A 13,214-nucleotide genomic window follows, 5' to 3' on the forward strand; every position below is an offset into this window, starting at 1 on the left:
TTGTTGAGTTTAAATTGCCATCTAATACCTATATGTTTTGTTATGTGTATAAGTGTGAGGGACACAAACCTTTTGTCCTTTAGCCTTAGTTTAATAGGTAGGGAAATCCTTGTTAGGTTCGGGAAAGAGGAATTTTTCTCACACTTACTATGTAAATAAAGATGGCTACTTGTGAGAAAACTCTATCTACTTGTCTGTCTCGCATTTCTGACCCCTCACATAAAGCACCATGTGAGTGCAGAGCGTCAGTGGTCTCTGTAAAGAGAACTATTCAGATTTAAAAGTGCAGAGGGTAGGCAGTTTAATAATAGATGTAAATAGTTGATTTATTAGAATAGTATAGTCTATATCAGCATCATATGTCGTTGTACGATATCACAGTGATTAAATGCTGAAGAAGGCGGTAGAGCTTCGGTGTGATTCGGTAGGAGGCCGGCATGCATTGGAAGGAGTTTCATTTACAATTGGACATACTTGTACAATGAGAATAAGAATGAAAGAATAAGGCTGGTTAGTAAAGAATAAAGATGAGGAAATGGAAAAAATGAAGACTAAGTTCATAGGGGAAAAGATAGATCAACTGGAATGTTGATGGGGAGTGTGAAAGGGACAGAAAGAGAGAGGGTGAGAGAGTGAAGGAGAGAGCAAGAGATAGGGTAGGGCGAGAGAGACTGAGAGGCAGGGGGGAGAAGATAGAAAGAGAACAACATACATAGGGATGCTGGTGGAACTGAATCGTACATTGAATATAGCCATTATATTTAAACCTGCCACGCTGCATGCTGCAGGCACGGCCGCACTCCCGCACGCATGCACTCCCACACTGCAGACATACATAGAGCACAACTCCTCTGCCATCAAAATGCAGCTTGTTCCTACGAAAATAATTCGGCCTAGCTGGACACATAATGAGACGGTTGCACTAGTGCACTCTCCTGACAACCTCTCAGCATCCAACCACATGACTGACCATCATGGGTAGCTTACTGGGGCTCGGCCATCCCACCTACTTCCTAATTTGGCCTAATGCACACATGCATTATAATCCTTTGTGAACATTCCCATATTTTGGACTTCGGTCCCCCGAGGGCGTTTCCACTACAAGTGCGTTGGGGACATACTAATGGGATAAAGGCACTATATAAATGTCAAACTACTACTACTGCTACTATAGAAAGGCAAAAACACATTGAATTTGCACGGTGGTGTCCTGGGACCAGTCAGTGGTCAGCTGCATGTGAGGCCACAAGACCTGGTGATCACTGCTTGCTCACGCATGGCATAGAGGGCCACACGCCGGTTGACATGGTTGATCCATGCGAGGTATCTCCTCTGGGTGCTGTTGGCCTTTCCATGATGTTGAGTAGATATTGATTCATTAAAGTTATGGTACTCAATGAACACTCTTCTGATTCCCAGTCTCCCTACTATTCTTAACAAGTGTGCTTTGTGAAAATGTTTAGCAATTCAGGATTCGCACTCGGGGAAGGGCGCAAAGTGTACTGCTTGCATTTTCCAGCCACCCGCGGCCCTTCCCTGTGGTGGTGCCATCTTGATTATGTGGAAGCCATCCTCCCCCCTCACCTTCCGCTGCCGACATAGACATGGATGGTGGTGGCCAATTTTCTTTTTTCTAGGTTTTTGTTTCGGGAGAATGGGCACACACAATTACATGCAGAGCTCATCTCCCAAAGAGAAAGAAACCATTTGCACCCCGGATAAACCCTGTGGTGCTAATGGCTATCGTTGGGGGGAGGACATGGCCAGTAACAGCCCACGGCCCTCGCCGAGTCCCTTGATTCGCTCGCGCTTGCCTAGATTCAGGCTGGCAAGCCATTACCGCCCATGTCCGCTCCCGCCACGGTGGTGATTGCCATAATCGAACCTGATGAACAGATGCTGATGCTACACTGATCTCATTTTGTGGACAGAGGCTTGTGCTCCAATAAATACACATTGATCCAAAGCACCAACTACACTAAAATTAATTTCTTTTGCTTTCCTGATGAGCCTGGATTCAGTGACCATTCATGCTTAAGATCCATGGAAGCGCTGCAAGGGATCCAGCCCACACCCTCCTGCAAAGCGTATGGAAACCCCATGCCAAGAATCGAATGCCACAAAGATGGCGACCTCAAAGTGGTCTTAATCTGTTATAACCTCACCAGACACCATTCTGGCACATATCAGTGCAAGGCCACCAATAGACATGGCACTGATGTGAAGGATGTGACCGTCACCGTTCAGTGTAAGTTAAGGTCTTACAAAATATCACTTTTTTCATATATCTATTTTAGAAAGGTAGGATGGCTCATGGATGCAAATCACTGCAGGGTGAGAAAGGATGGGCTTGGAAACCCCAATGGTGGAGACACATAGTCTCACTTGGCTAGCAAGTGGTGCATGCAGACGTCTGGTGTGAAACAAAAGAGACTTTTCACAACCAGTGCCTCAGTTATTGTATTAAAGATAAAGATATACACTATCATGCCTGATAATTTTTAAGTCAGTCTTTTGTGGAAGTCACAATACTTACATGTTTAAATCGGTGGGAGTAAACGTTCTCCATGGCAAGCCGTTACGGAGATGGGTTGAATTCCTTTGTCTATGATTTTGAAGTCTGAGAAGAACACACTAGACAAGGTAACCGTTTTACTTGTGAAACATAAATCTGGTAAGAGTCACTGGAGGCAGAGACTCGACTAAACATTCAAGGAACATAAAAATAACCACCAGCATCTCTTTGAATATGCCAGAGACTTCACAATAGGAATTCATATTTTAAACCCACTGGAATCTGTGTAAACTTTCCTCTTCTGTGCTTAAAAGGTCCAGAATGGGCTTGTATAAAGCACTTCTCAGGACCACCGTGCCCTTTGATGGTTGAACTTGGGCTCGGTGACCAGGCTATTCTTCAGTCCAGTGCTGTGTTTGCGTGTGTAGTGTGAGAAACCTGAGGACGTTCTCACATTAACTTCCCGTGGATCCTCTGCACTGGTGCCCAGGAAAAGGCCATAGCTGTTGGATCCTGACCTTGGGGGCATAGCAGCGAGGGAGGATCAACTATGTGCAGGGTTCGTGGAAAAGGGGAATGAAATGTCCTCAGGTGAGACGCGGCATTCCCCCTTTCCATTTCGTGATGAATCCCTAGTCCCAGAAGCCTTGGTGGGATAGTGTCACCCTATTCCCTTTTGTCAGAGTAACACCATGAGAAAAGGCAAACCCTGAAGACCTAGAAGGAAGGTGAAAAAGAGTGTGGTGCCCTCTGGCGAGACATGGTATCCCCCTTTCCCTATTGACAGCCAACCCAACCTTTCCCCAATTTTCATAGTCTGTTATAAACCAGTTCCCCTCATTTCTCCATCATTGACATTTGACAGTACTGAGACGAGGAAGAGGCAACTCAGAGTAATGAAGAACAGGCTCTTTTTCCACTCTGGTACTGGTATGATGCCTGCTAAGAGCTGTCAGGGTCAGGCGTGTCCCATTAATTGTGGTCAGACAGGGCTCATTGACTGCTCACACCTTCAGCCTGTCAAGAGGCTGCATGTGTATAAAAGGAGCTCAAAGAGACAACAAAGGAGACAGCAAAAGCAGCAAGGAGATCGAGGCAAGCGGCAGAGAACATTCCTAGGGGACCGTGGAGGAGAAAGGTCCATGGAAGCATGGTCGAGGAGCTGGCACACCGTGGGGCAGAGGGAATGAAGAGAGGATAGCCGTGATAGCCATGAGGAAAGGCTATCCCTTTCCCTCATGTCCGCATTGCTCGTTCCCTTGTGTGCAGAGGCCCACACAGGAGTTCCTGAGGCACAGAAGGAGGAGGGCAGGCCTTGAAAATCATAGACTGTGTGATCTGGGCTGCAACGAGACCTGTCAGAGTGACCAGTGAGTTTCTGGTGGCTGGTAAACCCGGTGCGCAAATGAATTAACTTTATTGTCAAGAGGTATTTCGAAGGTCTCCGGACATTGGGTAATCCCCTTAAAGCATAACAAACTAACTTTAAACACTTAACACAGAATGTACAAACATCACACAATTAAAGAAACCTTTAAACAAGAAGGAACAACACTTCATGAACAATAGACAATATAAAACTAAGTTACGAGTGAAATCACCATTATTGAATACCAAACTAAATAGTGGAACTTTAAACTTAAACTACAGAAAGCGATATTATTTTCAACATTTATGAATGCTACAGGCTGCCAAAAGAAATCTTTGAAAATTGGAAACAACAAAACTGTGAAAATTAAAGGGAAGCAAGAACCTTTCCTTTTGAACTGTGTTGGTTAACCAAATTATAGACATTTGCTGAAGTGAAGACGGAGTCTCAAGCTTCCCTTGTGTTTTATGTCTTGGAACTTGGGGAAGGGAACCCCGAGCCTTGGTTAAAACTATATGTTCTTGAATCCAAAGAAAGTAACTTTAAGACTTTTTGTGGAACTGCTTTACACTTGGGGAAGGGAGCTGGAAGAAGCTCAGGCTCTTGTATTGAACACTGTTTTCCTTTGGTTACTGACATCCCTACACATTGTACAGAATTAGTTGTGAGGGCAAGCATAGGTTTTGGAATCAGACAGATTCCTAAATTGAACTCTTTCACTCAGACTTTCATTAGTTTTATTTCGGTAGGGAAATCCCACCTTAGCATAGGGCAAGTTAGGCCTTTTTCCATACTGACATTTAAGTTAATAAAATAATTTGTTTTGAAACTGGAATCTGTTGTCTGTGTCCTCCTTCATGATGCCTTCATAGTAGTTAAATGGATGGTATGATGTTTCAAAGCACAGCCAACAGCAGTAATTTCTGACCCGGGGCAGCGGATAGGATGTCTTCGAGAATACCGAATGAACTCAGTAGATCATCCTCCATTAGCACCTCAAGGGGTACATTGGTATCCATCAGTCAATCAGGATCATTAGAATGTAGAAAATTATTGCACATAGTGTTTTGCATTCTAAGGAACCTGTTGGCTTTCTAGCACAAATACAACACTCCGAGTGCTCCTTCTCCCCCCTTTCTTCTGCTGGGGCTGCTTTCTTTCCTGCTTCACTTGTGCAAGTCTTCCGCATAGTCATCTTCCTCTCCCCTGCACTGTGCAATTAAATAAAAAATTAAAAGAGCACTTCCTTTCCCCTGTAGCTGTTGCAAGCCAATGTTATGGCAGCTATCTTGATTTTTTTATTCTACTAGATGTATGGTCAATGAATTTCCTGTTTGAGTGCTGAACACTTAACACTAAGAGCACTAACAGGAAATCCAATTTCCAAGCACAACAGGTGCACCCATATCAGTTGTTTAATAGTCCTAAAACTGCAGAGCTGGAATTACCTGCAATTATGGGCCCTTATCTTGGGGACTCTCATAGTCCTCATCGACCATCCCGCCCGAGCCCACCCGAGGTACCTGCCTGCTACAAGCTGTCTGTTCCCCGTTGAGAAACGGCCTTCATCACAACGGACCCATGCTTACCATATTGTGCAGCATTTTAATTTAACTTTGCCGCAAAATCGGCATGCAGCCTTAGAAAATGGCCACCGCGCTGATGTTTACTAGTTGCTAAGCAACCCACGTCCTCGAGCTGCTTGCCCAATTGGCTGCAGCTCTGCTTTTGTCTGGCCTGACTCCACCAGAAGGCGTGAACCGGCCTTCCTTCCGAATGCCCTCTTCTTAAGGCCCAGGCCTGTCTGTGCCTGTCTTGATCTAAGTGGCTGTGGCCCATCTACTTTGCAAGTCAACTCCGCTAACATCAAGAGCATCTGCAGTACTTGCCACAGGTCCCCAACAACTATGTAAGTACACCTGCTCATCCTCGAATCCTAGTGACTATTACGAATATCACGCTCCCCGCACCGAAGATTTGTTAGCTTCTAAATCTCAAATGATATGTAACACTGTATCCCTGTTAAACACCATCGGATACGGAGCTTAGCCCCATCTTGGCCATGCTTCCCTGTGCTCTTATGTGCTAAATGTTGACATTTGTACTGTATCTGTACTTCTACTTGCGTAGCATATGCTGCAGCGCCTCATGTACCAGCAGCCTTATCCTAGCAATTATTGCACCATAGTCGCTAGCAGAGGCAAACCGAGTTCATCGCCGTCAACCTATTTGTGCAGTCCCTGTTCAGCATTGTATATCCACAGTGTTCCGCATTCATATTCAGTCTGATACCATATGCTTACACAATGGCACCCTCCACCCATTAAGCATGCTCCTTGAACTACGAATCTAGCCATACCCTATCTCTGCGGCACTCACAGTGTCTCCACTCTGTAGATCACAGATCCAGCCCATTACACTGACCAAGAATTTGTATACACTTCCTACTCTGCAACTTCTCTTTATGTACTCAGGCAATACCTTAATGATGCAATTCAATGCTCTACCCACCATTCACTGCACCCAGCTGCCCCAGCCTTATTGTAATAGGCTTTGAATGCTGACGTACCCGCTGGTCTGACCTAGCTATTCCAGCCTCACTGTAATAGCATCTGAATATTGTATTTTTATAGGGCAACTGAATACTGCATAATTATATGGCAAATACATGCAGCCATCCTTGACATGCTAAACATTCTTTTCTGAATTTGCTCACATCTGCATCTCTGCTTTGCCTACCTGCTGCCTTCAACTGCTCCACTGTGCCGTAGCAACCACCGGCACTGCTGCTATGTCAGGGCTCACTCGGTGAGGATGCTCCCATTAATGCAATGGATAGCCCAAACCAACTGGTATCCGGAGAAACTCACACATCCCAACCCCTCCATGGATACTTCAACCATGAAAGATCTGCCTTGCACTGCAGGCGCGTACATCCAGTTAGGAAAGGGCCTAGCCCGCATACAGTGTGCCCACCACTATCCTGTCCCCTGCCCTACCCCCTTCCTTAACACAACCGCGTCTCTTCCAGCCATCCCCCTCCCTGGCCAATAAATCCTCACTTACTCAGGACACAGTGAGACCACACCCTCACCTCAATACCCGCCCCTTAATCGCACATGCAGTAGACGGACCCTCCAGATTATACTGCCTATCTGCACGGATAGCCCAGAGACATTCCCACGCCCCCACAGTCTACTCAACACCTGCCCTCTCGCCACAGAAACCACTGCCACATGACTCACAAACTACCGCCCCTTTACTGCCTTCATGTCCCATTGTTGGACTTACCAGAAGACTTAGACTATCCTCGCATTCCCTCCAAAGCCATTCCTAAAGGCTCACCAAGACACATATGCCAGACATCCACAATACGCAAAAGCATAAGAATAATAATCATCTAATGGCAGCATCAGTTCTCTACCCCAGTAATAACCTAGGCCTCGACAAAAGATCCACCACTCCCATCCCAACTCAACCTAAGTCACTCAAGTCAGTGGACAACCCTAAATATCTTGCAAATGCTTTTCTACTTACTAAGACCCCAGCCAGCGTCAATGAGACCCGACTACTAAAAGGGGCACTTATTAATGCCAGATCCATCACTGCCCATGCCCTAGACATTGCAGACATTATCAAAGCTAATGACTTCCAAGCAGTCACGGAAACATGGCTCCATACAGCCTCTGGCCCGCAACTCTCCCTAGCCATTCCAGATGACTACTCCATCTTCAGGAAGGATCGAACAACCTCAAAAGGAGGCGGAGTAGCCTTACTAGCAAAAAAATCTCTGGATATAAGAACATCCACTGAACCTACATTCCCTGCAGGTGAAGTCATCACCTTAAAAATCTCTCTTGCACACACCTGCACTCTCACATTACACATCGTCTATAGGCACATTTGAAGAACACATCACCTCTCTTCTGGCATATAACATGAAACCCCACTCTAAAGCTATCATACTAGGCGACTTCAACCTATGCTTGAACGACCCTCAGGACACTCATGCAGGCCTCCAGGCAAACTCCAAGAAAGCTCAAGTCTTCATTCAAAGAATGTGTTCCCCCACCCACAAAAAAGGACGCACCTTAGACTGGATAGCTGACACCAACTGCGTCACTGACATCCTTTCTAACACTCCTATACCGTGGTCAGATCGCAACACCATAATCTACACCACCACCATTATCACTAAAACCATGAAACATCCCTGAATAGTACCAATGGCTCCTTCTAGAAGCATGAAAAATATCACCTGAGACAACATGATACCTTTCCTCACACCTCTACTGGACATAACGTACTCTGACAACGACCAATCGGCGCTAGTCAGTCAATACAATACAAGCATTCTCGCAGCTATTGAAAAAATAGCCCCAGTAAAAAACAAAAAAGCCAAACCCATGGCACATATAAACCCCTGGTTCACCCCAGGCTCCATACTATGCGTGCAACTTAAACGGTCAGCAGAAAACAACTGGCTCAAGTCTCCAACAACGGAGAATAAAACCCTCTTCCAGACCCTAGCCAATAATTATAAAAATAAATCATTAAAGCAAAAAGTGAAGTCTATAATCAAAGAATCATTGAACGCCCAGTCTAATACCAAAGAACTATTTACCATTCTCTGCAAATTGGAATCACCAGCAACTACCCCAGACCATACTATCAAAGACGAACAATGGTGTTCTAATATACAAAATGCCTTAGCAGACAAAATCTCATTATCACAACACAAAATAGTACTAAAAGAATCTAAACTTAGCCTTAATTCGACCCTCCCATCTAACCCCTGCCTCTATGGAACTCCTCAAGGTCAACAAATTTGCTCTCGCCCTACTGTCCATCTTAGACACCATTAACATTATTGAAGGACTAAAATCATCTAGATGCAAAGGCAACAACTGCCCTGCTACCCCGATAAAAGAATGTGCGTCTGAACTTGTGCCCCTAATTTCTAGCCTAATCAATAGCTCATTTGTCATCAATACAGTACCAAAAGATCTAAAAGCAGCCTGGGTCCTACCATTGCTAATAAAAAAAAACACTTTAGACCCTAGCATCCCCACCAACTTCCGTCCCATCACCACAGTCCCTTTTTTGCTAAAAATTATTGATCGTGCAGCCTATCTGCAGATCCAGAAATTCTTGGAATGCAATAACCGTTTGAGCCTAAGACAATCTGGATTCAGACCAGGCCATGGTACTAAAACTGCCCTTCTAGACTTGAAAACACAAATGGATCATATTAAAAGATAAAGGCGACCTCTGCATCCTGCTTCTGTTAGACCTCTCTGCGGCGTTTGACTTAGTCAATCACGACATTCTATGCCAGCATCTTGAAACTGCGGCCCACTTCTCGTCTGAAGACATCAAATGGATTAAATACTTTCTCTCCAACCGAACTACGAGGGTCTTTTCCTACATGCCAGCAGCCCCCCCCTGCACCGTTAACCTGTGGCGTACCACAAGGTTCCTGCGTGTCGCCTACCCTTTACAATGCATTCACTAAGCTCCTATTTGACCAGCTAGATAACATGGGTATCACGTATGCAAACTATTCAGATGATACTCAAATACTCATACCGATCACTGGCCGTTATGACACTGATACCAAATGCCTAAACAAAATCTATCTGGCAATCCAGGGTTGGATGGCCCTTAACGAACTATGCCTTAATGACGACAAAACCGAGTTAATCCTAATCGGCAATACATCTAAATTTACAACCTCCCTCAAGAGTACAAATCATTCCTTATCGATGGCAATACCATCACAGTTGCAGATAAATAAAAACTCTTGCAGTCTACATTGACTCTTCCCTCACATTAAACAGACAGGTCAACGCTATAGTCTCCTCGGCCGCCTACGCGGCTAAATTGATAATGGCTGGCAAGCCTTTTCGCTCTACAGACAATTCTATCACCATGGCCAGAGCCTTGATACTCTCTAGGATTGATTATTCTAACTCTCTATTTGCGGCAACCAGTACCAGAAATATCACAAAACCTCAAACTGTACAAAATAATGCCAACAGAGCGGTATTGAACATTCCGCTCCACAAGCACTTCGCACCCATCAGGCGAAACATCCACTGGCTCCCTGTCCATGACAGGATCAAATTTGAAATTCTGATGCTCACACACAAATGTATCTCGAGTAACGCACCAGTTTATCTCAGCAACCTGATTAACAAAACTCAATCTAACAGACCTACTTGGTCATCCTACACCAACTTGCTTATCACACCTAGATATAGAAAGCAGAAAGCGGGAGGCTCTAGCTTTCCTGTGATAGCAGCACAATTATGGAATTCCCTCCCTACTTTTCTAAGAAATGACTCCTCCCTCTGGTTATTCAGGAAAAACCTCAAAACTCTATTATTCAGATCTGACCTTACACCACAGACCACTTGCCGTTCAGTTCGCAACATTCATTGTGCCGCATTTGGCACCACTGGGACAACCCCTAAGCACATTTAGCCTTTCCATCGCACTTGTCGCTATCCGCTATTCCCTAGTCAGTATGCACACTTTTAATGTATAACGTATTTGTGTTCCGACTGTGTAAATGTATTTACCTCTGTTCTTGAAAATCTGTAACTATCTTCCTACAGTGTAAATGTACTTACTTTAAGCTACCAAAATTGTAACCATCTTCTTAAGTCTCAATGCCTAGATGCCTTTGGGTTTCGTGCGCTTTACAGATGAACAAATAAATAAAAAACAAATAAATAAATATATTGTGGCTCTGGCCTATGAGTCAGACTTCCGGGCCCAAAGGGGACATATTTACTGAATAAGCATGCTTTACCACTTAATGAAGTCAGCAACAATATAATCAGAGGAACAAACAGAAGAGGTTGTACAATAAGACCATTATGGCATGCCACCAGCTCATGTTGCCAGGGAGCGTCTGATTGACCCTACACGCAGCAATCTGGCCCCACTTCAGGGAAGAAGCAGTACCAATGACGCTTGCCTATGATGGGATAATTCATTGAGTTCTCTTTCTGTTGCTTTTCAGATCTGCCTGAATTCACTGACCAGCTCTGCCCAAGTTCTCTGACATTGTTGGAAGGTGTCCAAGACGCTCCTGCAGAGTTCTTCTGCAAAGCCGATGGAAAGCCGGCCCCACTTGTTGAATGCATCAAAGATGGAGACATGAATGGGTTTGGCCAATGGCCTAACATCACAAGAGGCGATTCTGGTTTTTATCGATGCAATGCTAACAATCCGCATGGGGTCGCTGTGAAGAATATCACGGTGGCCATTGAATGTAAGTTAAGTTCATGCATGATTCAAGCTTCTTTCAATGGCTTGCGGTTTGGTTGAGAATGTGCCCGTTGTTGAGGAACCTGAATATTTCAATGGAAGTGGGCCCTTACTGGGAGGACGGTAATGATTACATATTCATTACCCTACTCTGTGCGGAGGAGGGCCTCTACTAATGTTATTACGAGTATTACGAGTATGGAGGCAGCCATGCCCTTAATAAGGGCATGGCTGCCTCCATACCGGGTTCCTCTAATGAGGACTTACAGGGCTATTCCAACCATGGAGGGCCCGGTAAGTCCTCATTGGAAAAACCCATCCCCATTCCCATTTGAGCCCCTATAGGGCTCAATGGGAATGGGGAGGGGGCTAATAACGGGCCCATTAATAATGGGCCCGTTATTAGCTCCCTGGTCCCCTCGTGGGACGGCGTCCATACCGGGTCCCGCAAGGGAACCTCGTAATAGGGCATCCCGTAATGAAGGGTGCCGGTCCTGTAACGGCCTTAATGAGGCCCATTGTCAGTGGCAGAAGTTGGTCATAACGTGTGACGGAAAGCCACAGGCAATGTATATTGGGATATCCCTCTTTGGGAACAGGTGACATTCCTGATCCTGGAAAACGGTTAATTTACAGAACCGTAATTGGCCCTTGATGCCTTTAGACGAGGTTTCGCATGGATTTCCGCATCCAGCAATTACTGTTTCATCATTAGATTGGAAGATGCAAATTAGGAATTTTTAATCCAAACTGTTTCTATATTGTGCAGGCTTTCGGCGCGTTATAAGTATATAAACATAAACATGTGATATGATATTTATAATGCGCTTAATACCCAGAGGTGTCTAAGCGCGGACACGGGAATTGAACCTGTGTTTCTCGCAGTCGTCTTGCTTCCAAGGCGAGCACGTTGCCCCTAAGCTATCCTCCCGATACATATTGATTATATGTATCAGGAACAGCAAGGTCTTTTACATAAGATTATACAAGAGACGAGGTATATATTAAAGGGTATCGAAGTGTGTGACCATTTATCATAAGGAATAAAATACCCCCTACCGTTTGTAAAAAGGTTATTGCAAGACATCTCAGTATTCCATGACCTTATAAACCCATAACCTTTGGTCTCGTTCTTCTGTTTTGTCACATAACTCCTCACTGACTTATAACCTATGATAGGGGGTCCTTTATCTCATATATAATACATTGAAGCAAATTAATTTATAATAAAAGAGGATTTGTATGTAAAGAGGAACTACACTTATTTATTTTGATCCTGAAATAAAAAAGAATTTGATGGACGAATGATCAATAGATTTACCATTCAATTGCACTTTCTGAAAAATCCTGGTTGAGATATTTTTTGTTGTTTCATCTTATTGTTCAAAGCACAAGCCTAGCTCGATAGCAGCGGAGCACTGTACAGGGTGTGGGTGCCAGAGTTTGGGCTGTCATCTTTTAAGAGTAACGCAGTACTGTGAGCTGTAGTCTTTGCATTCATTGGGATTAGCCCTTGGGCAGGTGCTTTCAAAATAAGTGTTCTGTGACACATCAATAGGCAGTTGAGGAGTAATAAGTTCATTAGATTTGGGTATTAGGCTCGTGTCATCGCTTCGATTTGAAACATTAGTGATCTTCTCATAAAAGTTACGAATATCACGATTAGAATCAGGAGTTTTTTTAATCGGCGTCAGGGTAATGTTTTTTTTTTAGGTTCGAGTGAGACTCTTGGGCTTATCACAGGATTTGAGTATAAAATCGGTTGCCGGAGTGTTCAGAGAATGTTTTAACATTGCACCAGTCGGCGTTGTGCAAGGATTATTACCATACATAACTTCTTCCTGCACACACGGCATTTCTGCAGTTAAGTTATACAAAACATCTCAGACGTTGAGCTAAATTCAGACTTAAACAAGGAACGTAAAAGGACTTAATACTTTGTAAGTTATTGTAGTACAGAACTGAATTACCTGAGAACACACAAAGGATTCACCCATGAACCCGGGCCCCAGCCACAGGTAAAATAAGCGTTTGGAAGGGATCAAAGAGGAA

The 13,214-nt window shown here is 44.4% G+C and overlaps 1 protein-coding gene across 4 annotated transcripts in view; it reads left to right on the plus strand.

Moving 5' to 3' along the window:
• The window catches only part of LOC138447752 (intercellular adhesion molecule 5-like), a 353,302-nt gene that overhangs the window by 223,384 nt on the left and 116,704 nt on the right, over positions 1–13,214 (plus strand). For all 4 annotated transcript variants that reach the window (XM_069604069.1, XM_069604070.1, XM_069604067.1 and 1 more), the window contains one exon: positions 10,915–11,166. In XM_069604069.1, coding sequence (XP_069460170.1) covers positions 10,915–11,166 — 252 coding nt within the window. The remainder of the gene's footprint in view (positions 1–10,914; positions 11,167–13,214) is intronic.

Source organism: Ambystoma mexicanum, chromosome 3q (assembly GCF_040938575.1).
Source record: "Ambystoma mexicanum isolate Mex_15411 chromosome 3q, UKY_AmexF1_1, whole genome shotgun sequence".
Taxonomy (NCBI): Eukaryota; Metazoa; Chordata; class Amphibia; order Caudata; family Ambystomatidae; genus Ambystoma; species Ambystoma mexicanum.